A 26154-nucleotide genomic window follows, 5' to 3' on the forward strand; every position below is an offset into this window, starting at 1 on the left:
TGGGGGGTTCAGGTTAAATGGGTAAAAATTGCGAAAAATAAATATTATTTTAGACCCTTATTTTTTGGGGGATAGTTGGCTCCTAAGAAATTTGTCTGGTGCCTCTATATATTTGTTTTCGATTTGCTGAACTCTTCCCAAGACCGCAAGATGGGACCGCTTGGCCCAAGGTATAGAATCACTGTTTTAGCCTAATGGAGGCCTCAGCAGCGTTAAGCGTGCTTAATTCAATGAAATTCAACTGGATATTTTCAGATTTTTTTTCTCCCTTGAGACTTGATCAAATATCATCAGGAATTCCTCTAAAAAAACAACGAAAAACAGCAGGATTTTTTTTTTTCGGTGGAGATCCTAAATCAACGTCAACGAAACCTCCCGTAGGAACAAGGCAGTAAAAAATTTATATTGACATGCTTGCGCAAATCCTTTTTCCGAAAAGTCTCTACATCTCTTAATACTCACGATCTAAACACTTTTTTATTGGCGATTTCCTTCTTTTTTTTTCTATACTCAAATGCCCCCTCAGCTCCATCTTGAAGAAGTACCTCGAGTCAGACAAGTAATTTCAAACCAACAACTCCGCTACAGTGTTTGTAAGCTTATAATAGAGGGGTACCATTTTTTTTATTTTCTTTCTTTCTTATTTTTACTGGCGAGAGGGGCAAGGGCACCAAGCAATCGTTTCTGTGTTAAGGATTGCCCCCCCCCCCCCCCCACCTCATAGCTGTTGCATTGCCTTCACGTCCATCCAAGCCAAGTTAGTTATAGAGTGGGAGGTGATTGAGAGAGAGAGAGGAGAGAGGAAAATCACAGTTCAAGTCCAAGAACGACAGGTTGTATCCCCGGGGCACTTGGGGCGCGGCTGTTTCACCACCCAACGTCCTTGGCTAACAAGATTCCGGTTTTTTTTATAGGAGGTTTCCAGTGGAGAGAGAGAGAGAAAAATAAGAAAACCCTCCGCAAGACGTTTTTTCTTGGGCCATCTACTTACTCTACCTTCTAACCTCTATTCCACCCCAAAAACGGTTCCAAACTCCCTCCGTCTCCACCATCCGCACGATCTTTTGCCCATAATAACGGAGATTCGGGGGTGCGTAATGTTGGTTGGATGGAGCCCTGATAGACTGGCTAAAGTGGAACCTCGTTTATACGCTGATCAGTTATACGACTTTCACATTTATACGGCGTTTAGCTTCGGTCGTAATTGGTTTTACAATTTTAATGTTGAAAACAATTTATAGTCGGCACCGCACTCAAACGATGCCGACGGTGTTCCGGTACAGAATATCCGATTAAGCGGAGTGTCCGATTATGGGGACGACGAATGGATTTGCCATTTTACAACGTTTATACAATCAGACAATTAAAAATGACATCAAAATTATATTCAATTACAATGATCATAATACCTGAGATTTTTACTTTTCATTAAGAAAGTTAGCGCCCTCTGCTGGCTTAACAGAGAACAAAATTAAATAAATGTACATATCGAAGACAACTTGAATACTTAGAAGCCAGCGCATACTCTCATATTTTTTTTAAAATCTTAGTCCGGGAGTACACTATAAATTTCATAAAAGATTTTCTGCAAAACTTGAAAAATGCATCGAATGCAACCGATACGCTTATTGGTTGTTTTTTTTTTCCTTGTTTTTAAAAGAACTTTCATAAAACTTTTATAGTGTAATTCCGGCCAAAATATATTCTCCATCAAATTCCGAATGCTTCATTTTTTTTAAAAAACAGCGGTTTCTCAACCTTTTTTGACTCGCGGAGCCCTTTCTGGTATATAATTTCTATGGAGGAGCCCCTTAGGCCTATTTTTTATTCATTCATAAAAGTTATGATTTATTATTAATCAAAAATACTTATAACCATTTTTTTCCAAATTTACTGTTTTTTTTGTAGTTTTCTCGAGCTGCCGCGGAGCACCGGTTGAGAACCGCTGCTTCAAAACATTGTGCATAGCGATTGATGTGCATTAACAGTTGACTTATGAAATGCTCCGGCACCAAAATTTCACCCGTTTGAGCGGGCCCAACTGTATTTTGCAATGTCTTGAACATCAAATTTCCCCTTTTACTGCCATCTGTGTACACATGAAGCAGAAAAAATGAGCCAGTTTTCAGAAATATTTGGCGATGCGCTTTGTTCTTTGTCTGATCATGGCGCCGGCGATTAACGCATTTTTGTCTCTTTCAGCACGATCATCATCACAATCATAAGTGTAAAATCAGTTGTAAGATCGCAATCCACGTACACAATCAGAAATCAAACATGATAACTCTGCATCGCATATTAAATCTTAATTCGAATATAAAATTCTAAATCGCATATTGAAATCAATAATAAATCATATATAAAATTCATAATCAGTTTCATCTTCAATTCAAGTCATTCGATATCCCCGGCATTTTCTGCCATCAGTCAGTCGTCTTCTTTATAGTTGATCACTTTTTCTTTTGTGAACGGTGAGGTGGTGCAGATGGTACTTGTACTATTGGTTGAAATGGCGTCTGTGGGGATCACTTGCCTTGGTATCCGTTACATCCGATTGAGTAGAGAAGAAACTTCATTTATATCCAATGAAATGTTCGCAGTTTTTGTAGACAGTGAAAACGCGTTGCTGAAGCAGTTGCTCTTGCATAACCACCGCAAAATCCCTAAATTTTAGACCGATTGTTGATATGTACGAAAATAGCCATTGAGCCAGTAGATGTTCAATGTTTTTGGTTGTTTTTGTTTTTCAAAGGAATATTATAATTACAATCGAGATACAAGCAAAAGAGTTCCGCAAATTTTATTTGTCTAAGCCAGGGATGACCAACTTTTGCGGGTGACCAGGGATGATCGAGACTGCGGGCCAAATATGCGATATTGTAATGGCTTCCTTATCGCCCATTATTTGCCTTTTTTTTCAGCAATTTTAGTGAGATTTGGCAACTGTTATTACATCTGATAATTTTTTGGCTTAATTGACAACTTTAATTGCTCTTCGCATTTTTTTGGTCGTAATTGGCAACTTGACTCGCCTTTTGGCGTTTTTTTCAAGTCAACTTAATTTTGACAATTATTTTGCTATAAATGGTACACTTATGACAATTTTTTGGTGATGATTGGCGATGTCGAGTCGACCCCGCTTTTCCGTAGTTTTATAGTCATTTTAGGGATAACTGTTCTGTACGTGTGTTGACGCTTTTCTGGCGGAACACCATTCACGGGCCGCATCTGACCCGCGGGCAGGAGTTCGTTGAAATTTTTTTTATCGGGTATGTCTGTTGGAAGTCGGTCAAAGTCTCCGTTGTGCGATTGCCGCATTTGTACGTCGTTTCGATGGGGGGGGGGGGGGGAGAGAGAAAATCCAACGTCGTATAAACGAGGTTTCGCTGTATAATGCTGTAGTGTTGCCACTACTAACCGGCTGAAAGACGCTAGCCACGTTTTTTTTTTTTTATCAGCCCTGGCTACTACTGCTATGAGCACGAATCTTATATACTAAGTAAGAAATAAAAAAAAAAAAATTCCACCCCGCAGTTCAAATCTCACCTAGGGGGTGAACACACCCCAGGTTGTGGCTTGCTCTTGCGTAAGTGGAGTTTTTTTGGCGGATGGGTAGAGACTGGATGGGAGGGAGCTCGGACTTACGCTTACGAAGTTCTTATAAATTGTGGCCCTATCCTTGTATGCAGGGGAGGAAGGTGAATTTTTCTTCACCGCACTCCTTGGAAGATGCGTATAAACTGACTAGACAAGATTCTTTTCTTTCCATGAGGTGCAGAAATAAATACACCTGCTATATCGGAGGTGCTCTTTTTTCCCCCCCTCCTGATGAGGGGGAAAAAAATCACGTGGTTTGTCTATCTTATTTCTTTCTTATTTATGTATATATGATAGATGGTGTGTGTGTATATATACAATCTTCTTTTTCACCCCCTCCCCCCGCGCTTCTTTAACTTGTTAAAGAAAGGAAGAGAGAGACGGCGGTGGTAAAACTCGTCGAGTTAACAATGAATAAATTATCATATAAACAGCGAGTCGAATTTTTGGGACAGACGTATAAAGGGGTTGTATCATTAGTGATTTGCTCTCGGTACTGTATGTGTTTCGTCCCCCAAATTTTGAATTGAGGTATCGGTTGCTTTGTATTTGGAGACGTCATAATTGTGTTTGATGTCTGATTGGTGCTGTGGTTTCTAATCTGCGGTACGCTTACCGCCTCCCCCCCCCCCCCCCCCCCACGCCACGGGTTCGTGACGGGTCATTCAGGAGTGCGCGAGAAATACGGCATCTCGGCTATAACGCCATGTCGGTCCGGACTTTTTTTTTCTTTCAAACCGAGCGCAACTCCGGTCTATCGCCATGGGCGATTTGCAACCGAATGAGTTGTGCATACATAACAGGCTGAATGTGTGTATATATGCCGGTCCGGACTGATTCCCATAGAGGATAATGGTAATCAGCGTTGCTTATGGCGCGTCGATAAAACGCAACGACCTCGGATATAACGACATTTTTGCTTCCCCTTTAATGGCATTAGCACTCTAGGCCTTGAGAGAATGTTTGTCTCTTGTTCTATTGAGATGCCTAACGATAAAAAAGATACATTATACATGTTCGGTGGTTCCACTTCATTATTGGTATGACCCGTATATAGAACATTCCTGTATTATACCGTAATTTTGCCCGACGTTTAATAAAACTGTCTCGTTTTTCAATGGAAGCTTACTTTAATTAAGATGGAGATAATTTGCACAATTTATGAATTACGTTCATACTCAGTTTTTTTTTTCCCTGAAATAGATTTCATGTCATTGCAGATTTGCTGTATGAAATTCTGAATTGGCAAATTCCTTATGTATGATCCCAATTGTCCGTATTTTTCTCTATCAAATATGGTCACCTTAATCATAATAAAATAACTTCTTGCATTGGGTTTGATTGCGTCTGATTTCATTATTCGTCGAAAAAGGTCTTGGAAAATGTCAACATCGGTTATATCGGCAAATTTTCATGAAATCAGCAATGTTGTTATAATCAAGTTTGACAGTAATTATCAATGGTGAAAAACACATTGAAATAATGCATCAAGTCCCATGGTGTAATATACAAAAGAATGCGAAAGCAGCTTTTATATTTCCGAAAGTACGCATTTCTTCGGGTATGAACACCTCTTGCGCACGGTACGAAAACCTCCTGTCCATGTCCAGTGCCGTCTTAACGCATGGGCCCGGGGGCCCTCAAGAGAAGAGGGGCCTCACAAAAATGAGAACTAATTGAAATTTTCGAGAATTTCCAGGTAGGGCCTCAGAAAAACCAATTGGCCCGGGAGCCCATGATGCTTTTAAGACGGTCCTGCTCATGTCTGTAGGTCTAGATCAGTGTCTCCCAAAGTGGGCAATGTATCCCCTTCGGGGCCGATAGAAGCTACGAGTATAACATAGGAGCCTGTGGATTTCGTCAGGGGGCAATGGAACAAAAATTTTGAGAAACTTTAGTCTAGATCAGAGGTCTTCAACCTTTTTCTTGTCGCGAGCACTGCCTGCACCCAACCTCAAAAGAAGAGCACTATTACTACGAGTTTGACACACGAATGCGTGAAATGACTGTTTTCAATAATTGAATGCAATTTGTAAAGGGTGTGCAATTGGAAAGTTGATCAATTGCTCGCGAGCACGAAGCCGGACACGAGCATCGAGCACTTTGGGTGCTTCAGGGGAGCACCATAGTGCTCGCGAGCAACGGGTTGAAGGTGCCTGCTCGAGATACTCCACACCGAGTATTTCTTGGGATACTCAAACCTGCTACGCCTTTGAACACCACATATGAGAAGCTGTGCTCCATCGCACAGGGTGAAAAAAAAATTTTCTTCGCAGAAAAAGGTGTTCAAAGATTTAATGAAATCAAATCGCCAAAATGAGGGACCCCAAAGCAGAATATGCTGAAATGTGCGACGTACGTCGCAGAACAACCAGTGCTGTTGCAGAACAATCTGGAAGAATTTTAAGAAAATTGCTATTATTTATATTGCGAATTTTTACCGCAGAACATTTTCAGTCAGCTGAGGGCCGTTGCAGAACATCGCAAAACATTCTGCTTTGGGGTTGAGGGGATTGGAAATGAAATTCAAGTTAGAAACTTTTCAACTTTGATAAGCAAAATTTTATCTCTTTACAGAGAACATTAAAATCAAGGCAAAGTGTATATATTTTACCCTTAATTAACTATTTTAGTTAATTAAAAGAAATCCACTTTAATTAAATTGCTGTGTTGTTGCATCGTTTCAATTAAAAATACGCTAACAACACCTGTTAGCTTATTTTTTACCTGTATAAAAAAAAAATCAATGCTTGTGTTTATGGGAGGTGATTCATAGATAGTTAACTAATGACATAATCACATACGAAGCACATATTCCATTGACTAATGTTCCGTTCGTTCTTCTGCAGGTAAAGGAAGCTGACATATCTGGTCATTCTAATAACGATTATGGGTCACCGAAAGGATCGTCGGTCTGCAGGCCGGATAGCGGTCCTATTCCAGGTAAGAATTTCGTCTTCTCAACAATTTTTTGGACACTTTTCAGCTCCGCGAGAATTCCGTATGAATGATATTCACGATCATCGAGATGGGGTCGTTAAGAAAAATGGTCAAATCCCTGCCGATAATAAGTATTGCCTCGTGATAGTTTTATGTAATCGAGTTAGTGTATGACTTCGGCATTGAGACGGGGGGGGGGGCCTCAATGATATACAGTAGGTGACGAAAGGTGTGTCGTGAGCTCTGATACTCATCTCTATTCTAAGTAGGGGAAAGAATGAATATATTACCTTTGACGAACGAACCGTTCAGCGCACATTGGGTATGACGATGCACTTGTGCATATCGTATTGTAATGGGTTGACAACACACATTCGTCCTTCAGAAAACGTGTGAAAAACGGTTTTGCCGATCTTTCTTTTCAGAAGTTGTATTTAACCAGTTATACGGGCGTGCCGTACGGCACAGAAACAGAAATGAAATAAATTGCGTGTATAAATATGGAAATTACAGGGCAAGTAATATTCAATTCGGACAGTCGACAACGAGACAGAGTTTGTGTGTCTTTGCCCAGTATTTTATCAATTCCGAGAGATCTGTCCTTCCCACTTTTGTCACCCAGTCATGGATTCGCGACTTGTCGTTTGATCATGATTGATCTTTTTCCCGGTTGTGGGGGTCTTTGTCAGGCATATCGCGGAAATCCTCATTAGGCACACACACACACACAAAAATAAAATGTCCTTTTTCTTGCTTGCATATACATGCGTACATGTACATATATCTTGAGAGAGAGAGAGAGATGTACATGTTTCTTATGTAGAGACCTTGAAGTTTTCTGGACAAATCGTGATTGATAAGTTGTTGTAATTGAAGTGCACATTTTCTCTTACGAGTTTGAGTTACGCATGAGTTGGGAGAGACGGACTCTCTCTCTCTCTCTAACTCTTTAGGTACTTGATGAGAGATTGATCATTAGATTCTAGGAAACGGCAACGCCATATCGAGGAAAACCAATGTCATTGAAACTTAAGAAAATTAGAATTTATTTATTTTTAGTTATTCCATCGAATCGCGTGTTTTATGTTGTTTCGAGTACTTACCATTACTGTGGAAGCGTACGGTACGTGCTTCGTGGATCGATTTTATTTTTTAAAAATTAAATTTTCGTTTCGATTGGACGTGATTATAGTAGATGGAAAACCCCTAGTGTGTGTGTTTGCTTATGATTTGCAGTTTGATTTGGGGTTTTTTTTTTGAGCGTTATCATACCCTCATTTCCGGTTCCTTCAACTTCCGATATCGAAAAAAAGAGAGTAATAATTCGACGAAAATGTAATTACCGATGGAGAGAGCGCACGCGTGTTTTTAATGAGTGTTTTCTAGAAGGTGAGTATGTATATCATTGCAAACAAGCAAGCTAAGGGACACCGACCTCGCCTTCTTTTTCCCGGCCATCCGCATTATCCATCAATTTCTTCTTTCTTGGTGTGTATTCTGATTTTTTTTCAATTATAGAATCAGATATTGTCGAATTGATTCTGCTGTCGTGGTAGAACTTAGTGGGTGTATTGATATCGAGAAAATGTTAGTTTAATTGAGGTTTAGAGATGTCAATACATCAACAAGGCTAACAGATCAAGTTCGAAAGATACAGGGTGCCACACAAATTCGTAAATAGTTTAGAAATCCATTAAAGTAATTAGTAATGTGGTTTGCGAAAAAGTTATTGTGACGAAGGGAGATTTGTTTTTGGTACAGAATAGAACAACCACGAGGTTTTATCCTTAGAGGGCGCCGCACAAGATAAATTACATAATTTTGGACCTTAACCTTTGTTCAATCTCTTCTGTGTCCGAAACGTTCGTAAAGATCCAGCCGGTGATTCGGGGCTGAGGTAAAACAACTTCACCAATAGTGCTTTATCCATCAATGTCAACATCACAATGAAAACCTAATGAAAGCTTTAATAACAGAAAAAATTCAGAAATGAGCTACCAATCGTACACCTTCCATTTTATGAGATTCCATGGATATATTTATAGGATATGGATATTTCCATTGGTTTTGCTTTCATGCATTGTCCTCTATCGGCGAAAATTCGAACTAAATTTTTTTGGTACTAAAACAGATTCCCTCCTTTGAGAATATTTTTTTCGCAAACCGTATTCAAAAATTAATCAATTCCTTCGATTTTTATGAATTTTTCAACTATTTACGGATTTCAAGGACACCCTGTATTTTAGGTTCATTGGATCGAGAGTAAGCTGTGCGTGTTTCTTGAACTTTTGACACCCGAGACTTCTTCGTGACAGTAACGACTGTGTAACGTGTGTGTTGATTCCTTTGAATGAATAGGTTAGGCTCCCATTAATATTCTTTTCTCGGTGCGACGCCCTTGACAATGTTTGGCGACGCCTCTAGGAGCTGTGACGCACACTTTGAGAATCACTATAAACAGAAGGGGTTTCGTGACCACGTGTTAATTATATTGTTAGAAACCACATTTAACTTCTGTTAACCAAATATTTCGGGAGATACCACCACACTGAATGAGGAATTAATGTCTCTTACGTGGCGAATGTGGAGCGATTCTTCGGAATTGAAAGGCTTGAAAGTAGCATTATATCCATTGTGGAAACTAACATAAAAGTCAAACTCGGTTATAACGTCAATACAGTCGGCCCCGTTTAATCCGGTAGTGGATAAACGGATGGAGAATAAGTAACGTCATGGCCCTCACAAGGGTGGGACTTGCAGCTCTCCACCTCAGGGTCCGAAACAAATGTTTTTTTACACTATAAAGTCACTATAGAGAGGTGCCTGCCAAAGATCTCCGCCTATGAGGGTCATGAGTAACTTAGTCAGTTATTTTTAGTTTAATCGCCGCCAATGCGCTCGATGCTATACCATTTGCTTGTAAAAGAATTCTCTTACAAAAGAAAATCTATTGGACTACGTCTGAAAATGGCATTTGTGCTCCAAGTTGACAGAACAGCTATGTAAGATCAGCATGTTGGTTTCTCCGAGTATAAATAAGCTAGTTTTAATGGTGTTGGTAATTTGTTATTCAACGCAGGGCAATTTTATTTTTGTGTCGTTTCAGCTCCAGGCCAAACCAAACTTTCTAGTCTCCAGTTCTTAAACACTGAGTTGGATTCATCTTTTTCCACAACCATACAGCAGTTTGTATAGTTGTGGTATATATCCTATAAATGCATTTGTTTATAGTTTTCCTCCCGAAACAAATACAATTATAGCAGCAGTTTGTGTACATACATATCTCTCTCCATGGCGCCATCACATGATTATCTAAACACTCGTTAACTGTAAACCGATCGCTAGGCCATTTACTCAACACCGTTTTAAATGCAGAGGAAGTTTATTGATTGGCTGAAACTGATCCCATCCTTGTTTCAAAGCTCTTGGATAACGTGCGATGCGTGTTGCATGTATTGATGGTATTATGTTATCCGTAGGATCGTCTAATTACCATATACATCAGCCCAAAATTTAATTATTTGTCTACGAAAGATAAGTCCATTGTTCATATCTTATCAACAGATACTGTTATGAATGAAAAAAAAAGATGGGTCGTGGAAACGCATCCTATTATGCAATGTGGAAACTAACATGAAAGTCAAACTCGGTTATAACGTCAATACAATCGGCGTTTAATCGGGTGGATAAAGGGATAGCCCACTTCAACGGCTAAAATCCTCGGGAACCAAATCAAAATTTCTTCCATAGAGACAACGTTAACCTTCCCCCTCTTCATCTAACATTTTCCCCCATTACCTTTCACAATGAAAAGTAAAAGATTGGGAATTGTGCTCATTGTAATTCAATGTAAATTTCATTTCATTTTGATTCATTCCAGAAGCTTTATTAATATTGATCACGAGTTTAAATTGTCCCCCCCCCCCATAATAGAATACCCAGCTTAATCAAATATTGCGTTCTGGAACCGTTGATATCGGTTTAAGCAGGGCTGACAGCAATATTTATTCATTCAAACCGAGGATAACTCCGGTCTATCGCCATGGGCAATTTACTACCGATTTATTTGTGCCGGAAGTACGTGTGTATAGGTACCTAACAGTCTGAGTGATTATCTAGTGTCGTGCTAGAATCGAAGATGTAGGTATTTTGCATAATTTATAAATTGCGTTGAAATGAATATGAATCAAATACTCGTCTCATTTATTTGGCATTCTAATTCCCCCCGAACAGAGGCTGATTTAACGGCGGGCGCACCAGGTGCGCGCCCAGGGCCTCTATTTCTAAAGGGGCCCCGAAGAACCCAAAATTCACACTTTTTCTAATTTAAGGGGTCCAATATTTTCTTTTGCTCCCAAGGCCTCGGCCTACTTAAATCAACCACTGCCCCCAACCTGTGAAACACATTCTAAATCACTGCGTAGTTTCTAGTACTTATTTCTTACCAATAGTCATTCGTTAGCCCCGCTTGGCGATTTCTCTGATTTACCTCTGGAAAAATTTGGCAAGAATTGGCGATATCTCGTATTTATGAACCCCCCCCCCCTCAAATTTCCCGGTTTTTTTTTATCAAATATGGTCACAATCATTGTGGAATAAAACTTCATGTTCTTTGCATCTTATTACGTTTTTCGTCAAAAAAAGGTCTGGAAAACGTTGCAACGACAAAAACTCAAGGAATATTCGATGCCGTTTTAATCGAGTTTGACTGTATTTCTCACAAGAAAAAGTCGAGAATATGAAAAAAGAAAACTACAAATCTCTCCATTATGCCCAAAAGGCAAAACTAGAAGACAGTTTCTGTCAAGTCGAGTCATTTTTTTTTACTGCCACCCCATAACAACATGGGAGAGAAAATCTCATCCAAACAAAAATCTTAGGGGAGGGAAGATAAGGAACTTATACCGTGAAAATCTCTTAAGAAAAAAGGAAGACATCCTGCTTTTGAAGAGATAAGTCCTGAATACGATATTATAAAGGGAGGTTTACAGGGTGACTTCAACATTACCGGAAGTTTTCATGAGAAGGCGCCCATCGCAATTGCTTGGGAAAACTCGACCCAAAGGGGTTTTCTTTTTACATTTTTGCAATCACAAGACGGAAATTTTCTCTCTTGCAAACTTACTGTATTTACAAGAAGAAGAAGAAGAAGAAGAAGAAAAAAATTGGAACATATTGTCATTCTTCAGTAAACTACTTGTAACAAAATCACTGTTATTGTGAATAATGTGAGTTATGATAGAAATGGATCTGGATGCCCCCTCTCTAGCTTCTATAAAAAAAAAAATGTCTTATAACTGAGTGAAGTGCTGAATCCTGTTGCAAAAAAAAATTGATAAAATGGAATGTTGGAGTGAAAAAAGCATTAAAAAGTTGTGGGTATCTTTTGTTCGCAGGGGGGAAACTGACCACCACCATCCATATCATCCGTGCGAAGCTCGTGAGGTCGCTGAAGGTGGTCATCTCACCTATAACCATTGGATATTACATAGGTGTCAATGCTTCCAATTTTTCTGCCTTATATTAAAAGTTTCCTTTCGGCTTCAAATCGTGTTCATCCAAATGAAAAATCCCGTAAGAAAATACTCTTTCGGTTCTCGCAATTCCAGGCAGGGCCGTCTTAAGAGTATCGTGGGCCCCCGGGCCAAGTGGTTTTTCGAAAGCTCTACCCGGTAAATCCTAGAAAATTTCAACCAGATTTCATTTTTGTGAGGCCTTTTCTTGAGGCCCCCGGGCCGTGCCCAGGTGGGCCCATGCGTTAAGACGGCACTGATTCCAGGCTGGCCCCGTTTTCTCAGGAAAAATATGAGAAATCAAGTTTTCAAGTACGAAAACATCGGTTACTGGTGCAAATACGATGTCAAAAGCAAGCATAGTTGCCAATTATTGTTATTAAACTAGGATCACGAAAAATGCGTCCTGGGAAAAAAAAACTATATGGTCACCGGATGCAATCCCAAAAAAAGATCCCTTAGTTTACTTCCAGAGCGACATTGTTCTCTTTGATGCGCAATATGCCATCACATGCGAAACTACAGATTTTGGAAGTCTGTGAATTGGCACCTGTGGATATACATACTACAAAAAAAAGTGAAAATGGCGCATGTGTGTCGGCCTGCTATATCCAATGGCTATAGGCGAGATGACCACCTTGAGGGACGTCACGAGCTTCGCATGCAGGCTTTCTGCTATGGATGGTGGTGGCCTGACTCGTACAATTATCGCCATAGAAACATTGTCTGAAATTTAATTCAGCAACTATATATATAACCATGTAATACTTAACTAGTATTTGAGATTTTTCTGGATTTTTGAGAATGTAACAGTGCTGAAGAATTTGTTGGAAGCTTGAGAATATAAAAGAGACTGAAAGGTATTTAAAGTCAGATGTATTAGCATGAGCACGTTGAAAGTTTGAATTTGCATTAGCATCACACAGAAATAAAGATAAAAATTTCCGTGGCAGCCACATTTCCAAAGAACTTGGCAAGAAAAATTGTCTTAAATGTTTTTTTTCTTTTCTAGGACATATATAATTACCTTTTTTCATGTTGGAAGTAACATCCTCATGAAAAAATTTTTGTGTCCTCCTTATGCCGGCATTACACTATGAAAGTGATAAAAGATCTTTTATACAAATTTGAATGAAACAACCAATAAGCCTATTGGTAACATTCGCTCGAATGTAACCTACACGCTCATGTTTTGCATTTCTCAAGGTTTATCAAAGAGCTTTTGCAAAACTTTTATAGTTTAATCCCGGCCTTAACTATATTTATTGGTAGCCGGTAACACTCGGCTACCAATCAAATATAGAAAATTTTGGCCTCAATACCAATTTTATAGTCGCCTTGGTGGTTTGGGATTTGTCAAGCCCTAATCAAAAAGACATTGTTGAAAGTTTGAGGTTGCGTTAGCATCGAAAAAATTGCTAAAACTTTACAGTTTGCACAAGCATCCGACATTGTCAAATTTTTGGAGATGCATTAGGATTAAAATCATTGTTGAAAGTTTGAGTTTGCATTAGCATTGCTTGAAAGTTCGAAGATGAATTAGCATCAAAATACAGTGTTGAATATTTGAGTTTGCATAAACATCAGATACGTTGAGGATGCAGTATTAATATAATCTTTGTTTTTTCCAAGAGATCGGCGCGATTCGTACAGGTAAATTGTTAGCACACATCTCAATGTCTGAACCGGAATTTACAGATTCTGACCTGCACACGCTAACCGCTCGACTGCCAGGTGACGAATATTGTGCAAGACATTGTTGAATCTCTCACAGCCAAAAATGTTATTGCAAAGTGAATAATGCTATAAGTATTTTGTGAAATGAACTGTCTTTGGAATAAGTGAAATTTAATAGTTACAGATATATTGAAGAAAACTCATCATTAATAGAATAAATTCACCTTAGATAATTTTTTTTTTCTTCTCCTGTTCGAAAAATTGTTAATAACAGTGTTTGAGATACTTTGAATTCGATCTCATTTAAAAAAGGGGGCACTACGATCTATTCTGGTTCAAATATATTTTTATGTCGATGGAAAGGGGGGGGGGATATTCTGTGTTGGTATGCGCTTGTATCGCGATGCGAGGTTTATTTCGTTGAGGAAAATATCGCTCCTTAAGCGTGTGTTTTTCTGCAAACAAAGTACAATGTAAGACACAGAAAATGTATAACTTCTGCTCAATGGTCTCGAACGATCCAATGTGATGGCCATTTCATTAATTCCAAGCACGGAATTCGTTGTTCTAGATCGGTGGGTTCCTTTCCTTGGTGGATGGATTCCCCCACTTTCTTGATATTGTCGTTTTCATCAGTCGCTGATTGGTGGGTTGCTCGACGCGTGACCGCTCAAACAAATTCCAATTTTATTCATATTTTGATCGACTATTCAATTTCGACTCGAATTTTTGAAAACGCTGCAGTTTGTTCTCTCTTCGAGTCTAATGGGTACAGAAAGCTGAATTTTTTTTTTTTTTGAACCAAATATGACTCGAGAACTCATTGATTCCGAACAACTAAAATAGTTTTTCTACTTGTTCATGTTTTAAGATACGTGTAAACTGAAAGGATGTACGCGTGTACAGTGTCGAAAGAAATAATGCAAATAATTTGTGGGCTTTCATATCACTTGGATTTATATATGAAATTGGTGAGACAGATGGTCCCGACAAGCATGTTTTTAGTCTCATTAGCTTCAGCCCTCCCCCTTTCTAGCCCTTTCCTATCTCAATAAACGTGATCATGTCCGAAATTCGGCCATAACACATTGAGGTTTTACTAAACGTATTTATGAATTTGCGAACTGGACATTCAACATTGAAGGACCGAACACACCCCGCTTCCCATCTCAAGGAGATATCGAAGCGTTCCCGAAAGATGAGTGCATCCGGAATTTTAATTAAATATATATATATATATCAGAGTAACAAGTCGAATTACAGGAGTATAAATCAACGGAATAATTATGATCTAAGAATCGAAATCTAAATTGATATTATAGCGTCCTTGGCACGTCTGGACTCGATAATCAAAGTTCCGTTGGTGGCGGTCCGTCTGCGTTCGTTGGATGTCACAAGTTAGGCATGTAGGCCGTAGAACGACGAATCGATGTCATGTTTGCGTCACATGGAGTCCTGGTCCAAGTCAGCCCATGTTCGGACACCCAGGTGTTTTAGCTCATTCTAGGCACACATTCCTGTTCCATAAGCATCCTACATCTTAATTCTCCTGGGCAATTAGGAGATTTTCATCATTCCGGAAGCTACATCGGCTAGCTGGTTTATGGGTGGCATTGATTCACCACGTTAACATGTTAAGTGTTTATAGTTTCTCCAATAAAGTTCGCCGTTCAACAAGGTATCAGTTTCGTGAACTGGACAGCTGTCTTCAAGAACTGTGCAGGAAATATTTGTATTCAACTTTCTGCCAGTATGGTTGAAATGCCGAATCATTGATAGAAGAATGAAGGCTTTTACGGCCTTAGTCACGACGTATTCTGGGCTTACGGTGTTCCTAGCGACCCTGGAAAGTCAGGGAAAATGTAAAATATTTGGCAAAATTAAGGAAAATCAGCAAATAATTGATGAAATTTAGGGAAAAATTCTGTGAAGGGAGAAAAAGCTCGAAAATTTTGAAGTTTTTTAAAAATGTGAAGTCAATGTTTCGAATTATTTCTTTTTTCCGAAGTTTTGGTTAAGTAAATGATCAAGCAGATTTTACTGGGAACCATTACAGACCCCCCCCCCCCCCATGTCGAAATATTTGGTCGCACCAGGTAGAAAAAGTATAATTTAAATATTATATTATATATATACATATAAGGCAGTAAAAGTATAAAAAGTTTTCAAAACCAAAAGTATAATGTAAAAAAAAAAACAGAATTCATCCTGTACCCAAGGGCTTGAGCTCTTGTCAGCTCTTCTGTCTTTGTACGGACCATGGGACGCCCACAGAAAATTTTATTTAGACTGGCTTCCATCTCCACTGGAAAATATCTAGCGAAAATGTCGGTGCACTTTTAGAGGTGACATTTCTTTTAGGCTATAGAATTATAATTATCCGAATTTGCTTTTGTGGGTTTAATTTGAATTTGTTCCCCATGTACAGATAAAATGCCGTATTTTCATGACATCTTGATCGTTGTTTTACCAAAAGGATTTTAAACCCATTTACGAGTAGCGACCTACGTTTGCCAATGGTTCTCAAATTTTGTCATCTGTGACTTTCCAGAATAGTTTGATAGATATTTCCCCGAATAAAAGAATCACTTTCCAAAGCATAAATAGGCGCACACAAATCATTATCTCTAACTCGCCACGGTGCCTTGAGAGAGGTTGGCGACGCTCACTTCAAAAACACCAGTTTATGCTCATTCTCAGCCGCAGAGCAACCATATGGCAAATCCGATAAATTCATAACCCTTTCAGACCGTGATACCACAAATGTGTGAGATACTTTTTCCCACTGTAGAATTTTTTTCTACTGATCTCGGGGAGTTTTAAGCCCTGAGTTAGTTTTGAGTTTGAAATATGGCGAATATGAACTTTGTGGGCTTTCATCAGAGGGCAGCCCTTAAAGTTGAACTGTTGTTCTGACAGTGGTATGAAAAGAAAAACAGAATACGGACCAAATGTTCACGATGCTCACGTTCAGGCCCGTAACTAAACACACTGCTCCAGGGTCCTCAGCCAAATGAAGGGCGCCCATAAAAAATTTACTTATTTTGCACAGTAATAACCCTTTCAGGAGGAGGGGGGGCGGCAAGAAAGTCTTCCCTTTGTCTCCGAGAATTCACGCTACGGCCCTGCTCATGCTGTAAGTGCGTGGAATAGTTTCATATATTTTACTGGTCCTTGGGTTCCGAAAGGTTGAGGAACGCTGCTCTAAATTATTCAGTTGGTAGTTAGTGTTCAATTACAATTAGGGATTTTTAAGATGGCTTCCAGGAGAAAGTGTGATTTTTTAATATAAAATTTAGCAGTAAAATTCTGGAAAAAATTTATTTGAATTTGAATACACCCTGCAACATCTTGGCTGAAAAAATTTGGTGTGAATTATTTGTTCACAAAAAAAAAAAATTTACTGAAACTGATTTTTTTTCTTTAAATGAAGATTTGCTGACATTTATAGGTTTTTAGTGCTTTTTTTCAAGTATCAGAAATGCGAAAACACTGAAAATTCCAAAAATTAAATGTTTGAGTCTGAAAGGGTTGAAGCAGGGTTTAACAAACCAAACAAAAAATTTAGGTGCCAAAAAAAAAAACTTTTAGGATCCAAAAGTCATTTGAACAAACCGAAATGATTCGGTGGCTTCTTTTCAAGTTTCAAACGCTCACACACAGACATTTTGTGCTGCTCACAGATTCCAGTTGGCTAATCACGCACAGAAAATTTTAGTGGGCCAATAACTAGTTTTTCAGTCAACGTGACGAATTGACGCCTGAGAGTTGTCAACCCGTGACCTAAACCAATAACGTCGATTGTTGAATTCGAATGGTATGATTGAGGTGCCTAATGAATACTATGACATCCACTCATGGACTGTGTTGCTGACAGGGCCCGGGACAATTAGCATCATTTTTGTTTTTTCATGCTATAAATTCATTATAGAAGGGATTTGGCTTGTGGGACCGCCACAGATCCCAGCGTAGGATCCCTGCCCCAGGATGTGAGGGCCATGGTGGGGTTGACAGGGCTTCAACCCTAGGGTCCGGAACAATTGCTATCATTTCTTCATGCTATAAATTCATTATAGAAAGAAAGGCCCATGAAAAGTCTGGTTTGGAGGTCTGCCCAAGGATGTGGGGGGGCATGCCTCCAACTCTCCCTCACACCAGTCTTGGAAGTTCGACGATCGTTGTCCGCGTACTTGTAAAATTTTCGAGTATGACTCGATTTGAATTTCTGGAAACCGAAAAAAAAAAAGTATCTTAAATTATGTTCATGGTCATGCGTATGTATTAATGTTAAATGATCGAGGTGGAAGGTCTTTTTTTTTTCGATGGTGACGCTCATCCTTTCCTCGAAGACGGCGTTTGTGCATCGCTATCTCATCTCGAGAAAAGTCATTCTATTCTGCTCGTTGCTCGCATGGTTGGCTCCGGAGCCAGCCCCCCGCCGTGTTTACACAACAAGCTGTAAAAACGGGCTCCTTGTGTTCCAAAAACGGCATTGTAGAATATTTTTTTATATGTATTGCCTTATCTCCCTCCCTCGCGTTTTTTTATCGCCTCGCATCCGAATATAAAGGTATTTGTATCAACCCGCCACCTGTGCATAAGTCGCTATTGTGGTTTCTCACAATGTGACAGGTCCAACAAGCTTTTGTTGTCGCGTTCCAGAGGCGCGACTTGCGTATAGGGTGTGTGTGTGTGTGTGTTTTTTTTTTTTTTTTGCTTGGAAAATGCGTTTATTCCTGTCATTTTTGGTCTTTTGTTCACTGGAAGAAAGGTCTTTTTTTCTTGCCTTGGGGCGAGAAAAGCACATCTTTCATCGGGGTGGGGGAGCGACATGGCAATAGAGAAAGATGTTAATTTTTCGGATTTGGAGCCGTTTGTAATCGGTTTTGCGTGCCAGCTTCCCTTGCCGGACATTTGTGTGTTTGTGGTCGCACGTGTTTCATGAATCGATAATACAGTTGTTGTGTCAACTCTTTTTAACCCCTTTTGGTAGTTAGTTTCACTGCCGCAGCTGTGGTTGTACGTTGTTCGTATTTGGAATCTATGGATGTTTGGACAAGTTTGGCAGGAGGTGGACGTTGGCATTTTCCATGTATGGATTTGCGACGGGGGGATGTGTAATGATTAATTTGTGAATTTCAATCTGACAAAATAAATACGTTAATACTACAAAAACGGACAGGGTCTGTGTGACCCTGCGCGCTCTTTCTGCTCTCATATCTCGAGTAAGAATGAACCGAAAGCTTTACTTTTCTTGAATTATCATGTTCTTAGCGTACACCCAAGCTTTTTTTCATTATCTTTCTTAGCAACGGAGATAAGGACGGATATACTTAGAAAGACGTGAGGGGGGTCACACTGACCCTTCCATATAGTTTGGAACATTTCTGGTGGTACAAATCGCGCCGAAAAATGACGTTTTTAATATCTTTCTTTCACACGATCACTAGAATAATGGCCAACACCGTGTAATGAGAAGATACGACATTTATCAAAAATAATTTATAAACGCATATTAACAAGCGAGGAGACATAATGACCCAAGAATGGCGAACCAGGACGCGGTAGGTCAGGTCGATAAGATATTAAAATATCACAGATTGTTAAAAGGTATCGCGAATTCGATACCCGATTCGCTCTTGTCAAAATCTCTCCCCACACGGGCGTACAACAGTGACAACATCACCACAGGAAAAAAATTGCTACCGCATGAAGTCCCACACCGACGGGATAGCACACCAGTCTCTCGGCGAGTATAAAAGGGCAAAAATGTCGAACGCTACCATTCGAAATCAGCAGGAAACTGTAGGTGTTAGTCCTCATGTGCAGGAAATAACCGTGGTACGACAAAAATGATCAAAGTGATCTAATATTGAATCATTCACAAAGAAACCAGTTGTTTACATGAGAAAAATGTAGAGGTGGGGGGGGGGGGGTAAGAGTATCACGTACAATGCCATCTACAACAAAACACCCTACAAACTTTTATAATTTTTCATGATCGCGATACAGGAGTAGAGAAGATTTTTGGCACGCAATGGCGCTAGTGAGCCACCGTCACCAAACATACTCCCGGTCTGTTTCCATGGGAGATATAAGCTGGTTACCCCCAAGGGGTTGTGAGTATGCTGGAAGAACCGGCCGATGTAAAGGCTCATGGCTGTAGTATCAGCGTTTATTGTATTTTAAGAAAATAACAAATATATATATAATACCAGCGACTACGAGTTCGCTAGTCAACCGGACTCGTAAGAATTGTATACAATTGCAAATACTCTTGGGTCTCGTCCGTCTGAGTGGTGCTGTAGAAATATACGTGTTGGGTCATCTGCATACCGATTCTTCTCTTATCCAGGCAGCATCAGTATCTCCGTGTGAGCAGAGCCTTATGCTGTCACTTGGTACAATTAGAACGGTAATCTCCCCCCCCCCCCAATAATATTTACCGTTGGTCCGCGGAATATCGTTATATCGGGATTCTACTGTACTGCATATCTATAATCTGGTCTTACTGTGGAGAAGTCGAGCAAAAATGTGAAGGATGTTATATGGCTCAGACTAGGGCCAGAATGATATTCGTGATGTTCACATTCTATATAAGTGGGCTTATGCGTAATGTTCCTTGAAAAGATGAAAGGTTTCTCACTCCATTGAAGTTATTTAGGTTTGTCTTCCCGGTCATGGCAGTCTATACATTATTTTATTGTTTGACTTTACGGAAAAATAATAGAAGTGCCATATCCTATTCTTGTCCCGGACTCGAATCCGTAGCATGTGACCATGAGGACGTTCACGATGCCAACGAATTCCAGTCCTGTGCATGAGCATTTTGGAACATGCAGGGGGAAGCGAGGAAAACCGTCCACCGATTGACGTGGTTTCGAAAGCAACGGGGTAAACTGAATACGTTATTGGGATTATTCTCTTTAGCCCCTGCCAATAATACGTTACGCTATTGCCAACATGTGAAGAGCTTTTGGGTCGTCCGTTTGCTTGGTAATAATGCTGTTTGCCTTTGCTGTGTGTTGAATAGGATAACGTGTTTTGGTATGTGTGAGTGGGAAACGTGCAGTTGTAGCACATATATATATATGCACCTTTCTCTTCCCCCCCCCCCCAATAATCCTTTACTCTTCCTCCATCTCCTGGTGATCATAAATGGCTGCTATTGTGATGGTGTGCGTACCTGGTGGGGTGTGGAGGGCTCGGTTGATATCGCAATGAGCTAATTTTCGCGTGTGGAGGCGAAATGATTCATTCATTCGGGGGGTATTGAATATTCGCTAGATGCAAAATTTGAGCTTTAAGGGGAGGCATGGGGGAGGATGCTCCTAGGAATATGTATGCATCGGTGACATATTATTTATTTACGCTGGCTTTTCCGGTGGAATTTGAAAATTTAACCGAGGTGCTACTTGCTCCTGCTCCGGAGGGATTGTGTCCGGCATTCGATATATTGCACATTTAATATCATGCATGTGTTGTTTTGTAAACCCGGACTTCTGCGGAGGATATTCTATATATTATCGTAAATCTTTTCTGTATACGTATGACTCCAGTTTCGGTATTGTCTTTGAATTGATAGACGTGTTTATCACGAGTATAAGGACGCATTTTGTCAAATCAAACTCGTCATCGATATATTTTGTTCTTTCTCACTTCGACTAGTCAGTAGGTTTGGGTGGGAATAGCTTCCCTCCCCGCGTATGCACCTGTCTGTTTTCCCAAAAATTCATGTTTGTCCAAGGTCCTAACTTAAGAGGAATAGACCGTTCACGGAGCCTAATGATTAAGGACCCCCTAAACTAAAGGTTTTCATCAAGACGTACAGTCGGCCGGCCCCTCTTAATCGGATATCATCGATTCCAGCGCACACAATACCCGATTATGCGGGAAACAATGAATTCAATTGCCATTTCACAACGTTGGTATAGTTTGTATGTTGAAAACTGATGAAGCAACAAGATTAATGAAGCTTCTCGAATAAATCAGACATAAAAAATGAAATGGAAAATTATATTTAATTAAGATGATCACAGTACCTACTATTTTTACTTTCCATTATGAAAGTTAGCGCCCTCTATTGACTCAACAGGGAACAAAAATAAAATAATCAAATGTACGCATTAAAAATAACTTGAATACTTGGAGGCCAATATCTACTCTCAAAAAAAAAAAATTTCAATCTTAGTGTTATATTTTTGATTAATTCTAAATGTTTCATTTATTAAAAACATTGTATAGTGGTTGATGTGTATTAATAGTTGACGTGTCAAGTTTAATACTCGATTAAGCGGAGGGGGGAATCGTTGAAATAATCATATTAAGCGGGAGGAGAACTTTAACATTGTCTCTATGCGAAATTTTGATGCCGAAGGATTTTATCCGTTTAGCGGGGGGGGGGGGGAACTATACATTCAAAGGGCGCTGAGAATTTTCGAAGAGAAGGGGGTAGTTAGGACCAAATATGATTGAGGGGGAGTGACACACTCCCGTTCTCTTAGAGGAAATCCTGCGTACGTTTATGGAATATCTACTCTAAACCAATATGTTATAGGCAGATCCTGATAGCCCTCAGGATTATGCATCGCCCCAGAATCAATTTACTGGTTTAACCCTTTATATCCGACATTATGAAAAGTGGAATAAGAAAATTATAATAAATTAAAAATAACTATTCATTATTATGTAAATTGTTTGTTCAGAACATTTTAGTTCTAATTAAAGAAAGGGGGGGGGGAACAACAGTGTTTTTCAAACAATTAGTCAGTCCAAAACAAATTACCTAACCGTCAGGATATAAAGGGTTAAGAGACACTCTTCGGTTCCTTTGTGTACAGGGGCATATCCATCTTCATTGTTCTGCGTGCAGTTTTGATTTCGGTTGTTAAGGTGGCTCGCATTGCTTTGAATCTACCGTGGCAGAATTATTACAGATATGAAAGAAAAAAGTGGTCATAGATCATAATTTGTTTCCCTCCCGGAGGATACTGTATCGAGTTGCTTTAACTGTACGACAGCCTGTCAGTATAGTGTTTAAACACCTATGTTTCCGCTCTTCTACTAATATATCTAGCAGCGATGTGTGCGCTTTTGTGTTTGAGAACTCTTTTTTTTTTTTTTTTCTACCCGCCCTTTTCACCGTCATTGCCTTTAACAACGTGATGACAGTTGTTGGTGGAACGCACCATTGCTTTTCTGAACGCCTTCCAGAGCGTATTCCATCCTCCTGAGCTCGGGCTTTTTTGGCAGTGGCGCACGTGAGCCCCTGGCAAAAGTGAAATGGGGCGGAGATTTCTACCCGCATTTACAAGCCCGCTTATTTTTTTTTTTTTTTTTTTTTGCTTCTACCGTAACTTTCACTCACTCAAAGCACGGACCCATGACAGAGTAAGTGGATGGAAAATTAAATGCATCTCCGCATGTGGAAGATCATGGAAATTATCAATTTATTCAATAAAAATATTGATCAAAATTATATATTTTTAAAAATTTCGACATAATCTAAGTTTACAAGTTTTTCGTTTCCTAAAGTTTGGAGGATATTTAGCTTCCTGGGGAGGGCAGTGCAACGCATGAAAGCAGGGGTTCTTAACCCTTTTCAGCCGCTGCCCGAAATTAAGATGCCCAACTTCGTGACCCATCGTCTTTTTTTTATTAAAAAATTATTTAAAAAAAACATTTCTGATTAACGAAGTGTTTAGTTATCGACATAACTGAAACCAGTGTACAGTGTCTGAACAAGAAGGGCTAACGGGGCCTTGAATCAAACAGTGGGGAGCCCAATCTATTGTAACCCTTCACTAATTTTCATTTATTTCTTCCACAACTTCATAATTTTCACCTTTTCTAGGATTATTTCGATCTTTCATTAATTTCAAATTCTCATCGCTTCTGAATTTCCATAATTTGAATTTCTCTTGTCTGAATTTTCATTATTTTCATGTCATATTAGACATGATGAGAATTTTAATCAATTTCACATTCTCTTCATGTCTGAATTTTCACTAATTTTGGAATTTTGTTGGTTCATTAATTTTGAATTCTCTCAGTGTCCGAATTTTTCATTTATTTCCCAATTATGTTCGTCCTTCATTAATTTAAAATTTCTCATCCTGCATGTGTGTGTGAATTTTCATTAATTTCCAATTCTCGTCTTTTCATGACTTTCATCAATTCCAAATTCTCATTGATCCTTAATTTTCATTTATGTTTCCGTATAGATAATTGTCATGCCATGTTTGACACCTAACCCCCCCCCCCCCCTCCTCCAAAAAAAAAACCAAAAAGCAAATACTATATATAAAATGATGGGTGAAGAAAAATGGCTGGCCTCAAAAATATCTGTGCCCTGCCCAGGCGGCCAAAATCGTTATAAGACCCTCCTGAAATCAGCAGTGCAACAAATGGATTTATAACCGGCTTGTGAGTTAATTTATGCGACCCATCTCGGGATGCAGGAGCCTCTACTGCCCAAGTTTGAGTCCTGGCCTACAGAATATCCCCTGGATTAAGGGGTCGACAGTCTACAGATACTGTATTGGATCCCATGAGGGATCGCAGCAAAGAGGGCGATGAGAGAGAAAAGCTTGACAGACTGTTCAGAAGCCGTGATTGCGACTAATGAGAGATAATGGTTTTCTCTCCTTTATTTACGTGCATGGCTACCTTACTACGACCAATGTTCGTGATTTCAATTCTACTTTTGCCAACTTGCACGCAACCTTTTCGCGTCTTTTTTGGCTTGTGAGTTCACGCCTACAGCGTCAACTGCCATGTACATAATTACAGCGTTTGGCAATGAATCATTTTTCTTTTATCTCTCGGTGGCAGTTTTCGCGTGCAGTTATATGGAACCCACACAGACCATTGCCAGGCTCTAAAACCATATCTTCCCACGAGAGAGAGGGAAAACATGGATGTGACGCCACTTGTTGCACGAGATGATATTCGATTCAGTGGCGAACAAATCCTTCGTCCGAAATGGTCAATGGCACAGGCATATTTACGGGGAAAAGCTATATATAAATATATGTGCGGGTATAGCCCAGGGCGGCTATTTCGGTGGGGTGGAAAATTTGGGAAATACGAGAAGGGTCAGGAAAATTAGAGAAGGGTAACAAAACCATAAATCCACCTCTTTCCAGAGATTGGTGGCTTAGGTCAGTGAATGACCGGAAGAGTGTGCAAGCAGTTGAGTGATAGGGCTTGAGAAATGTATTGCCGGGGCATGTAAAAACGTTGACTGGGCATTTTTCGGCTACATGACCGGCCCGGGCATGTAAAAATACCAAAAATTTTAAAAAGCTTTCAATGTTAATTTTTTATGAGCGACGACGCACGTGTTCCCACATAGCTGCTTGAAATTTCACAGAATTTGTTCAGCAGTCCTGATAAAACAGTTCCGTTCATGGTGATAAACTTTTACGGCCCTAATATTTTGAGGCCCTGTGCGGCCATGAACCTCAAATCCAGCGAATGGGCAGGCTAGGACTCTTCACAAGCCTTTTCCTATAGCGAATGTAGGTAAGATAAAAAATTACAATGGGACACACACATCGGGCCCAGGCGGCAAAATTTGTATAGCCCACAAAAATCCATTTCTACCTAGAGAGCGAAAGACTAGATCTGAGTGTGACCAAAAGAGTGAGGTAAAGAGTTTTCAAGCATGAGAGTGACCTAGACGGCAAGAGAACTAGGTCCGTAAGCAACCGAAAGATTGACATAGAGAGTTTGCGAAGATGCGTGATCGAAATAGTGATCCAGAGAACAAAGTGTTAGGCCGATGGGTGAGAGGAGCAAGGAGGTGAATGACCAAAAGAGTTATCTAGAGAGTTTGCAAGCATGTGAGTGATCAAAAGAGTGAACTATAGTGTGCGCAAGCATGTGAGTGACCAATTAATTGAACAACCAAAGAGTGTTCAATTAAGTGAACAACCAAAGAGTGCCCAATTAAGTGAACAACCAAAGAGTGCCCAATTAAGTGAACAACCAAAGAGTGACCAAAAGAAGGACTTGAAGACTTGTGCTAAGCGGGCTATAGTCCAGGGTGACAAATTTGTGGAGTGATTGGATAGGGAGAAGGGTGGCAATACCATAAAATCGCCTATGGTCATTCAATAATCCGAGAGGAAGTCCGAAATTCGGCGTGTAAATGAACGCCATCTGGGTGCGATGCGGCTTTTAATGGGCTGGTGATGATGACAATGATACTAATGAACAAAACAGGTGTCCGGCAGATTCTTGCAGATACTTCCACTAGCAGCTAATATGTACTTAGCTCGGAGGCAATCTGAGTGACGGATCGTTTCTTGATGGTTAGAGGGAATGCCTGATGAGCGAAAATCGCCTGAAGAGAAGACAGGAAAAGAGCTAATCCTTTGTCTTGTTGCAATGTTTGTCATCATCATTGGGAAGAGAGACCTTT

The 26154-nt window shown here is 39.8% G+C and overlaps 1 protein-coding gene across 1 annotated transcript in view; it reads left to right on the forward strand.

The window, feature by feature from the left end:
- Positions 1-26154, forward strand: part of pan (transcription factor pangolin) — a 197374-nt gene that overhangs the window by 26702 nt on the left and 144518 nt on the right. Inside the window, exon 2 of the mRNA XM_089238439.1 lies at positions 6447-6540. Coding sequence (XP_089094565.1) covers positions 6447-6540 — 94 coding nt within the window. The remainder of the gene's footprint in view (positions 1-6446; positions 6541-26154) is intronic.

Source organism: Pholcus phalangioides, unplaced genomic scaffold, assembly GCF_987345545.1.
Source record: "Pholcus phalangioides strain wild (caught in Gottingen) unplaced genomic scaffold, Ppha-v1.0 ptg000002l_1, whole genome shotgun sequence".
Taxonomy (NCBI): Eukaryota; Metazoa; Arthropoda; class Arachnida; order Araneae; family Pholcidae; genus Pholcus; species Pholcus phalangioides.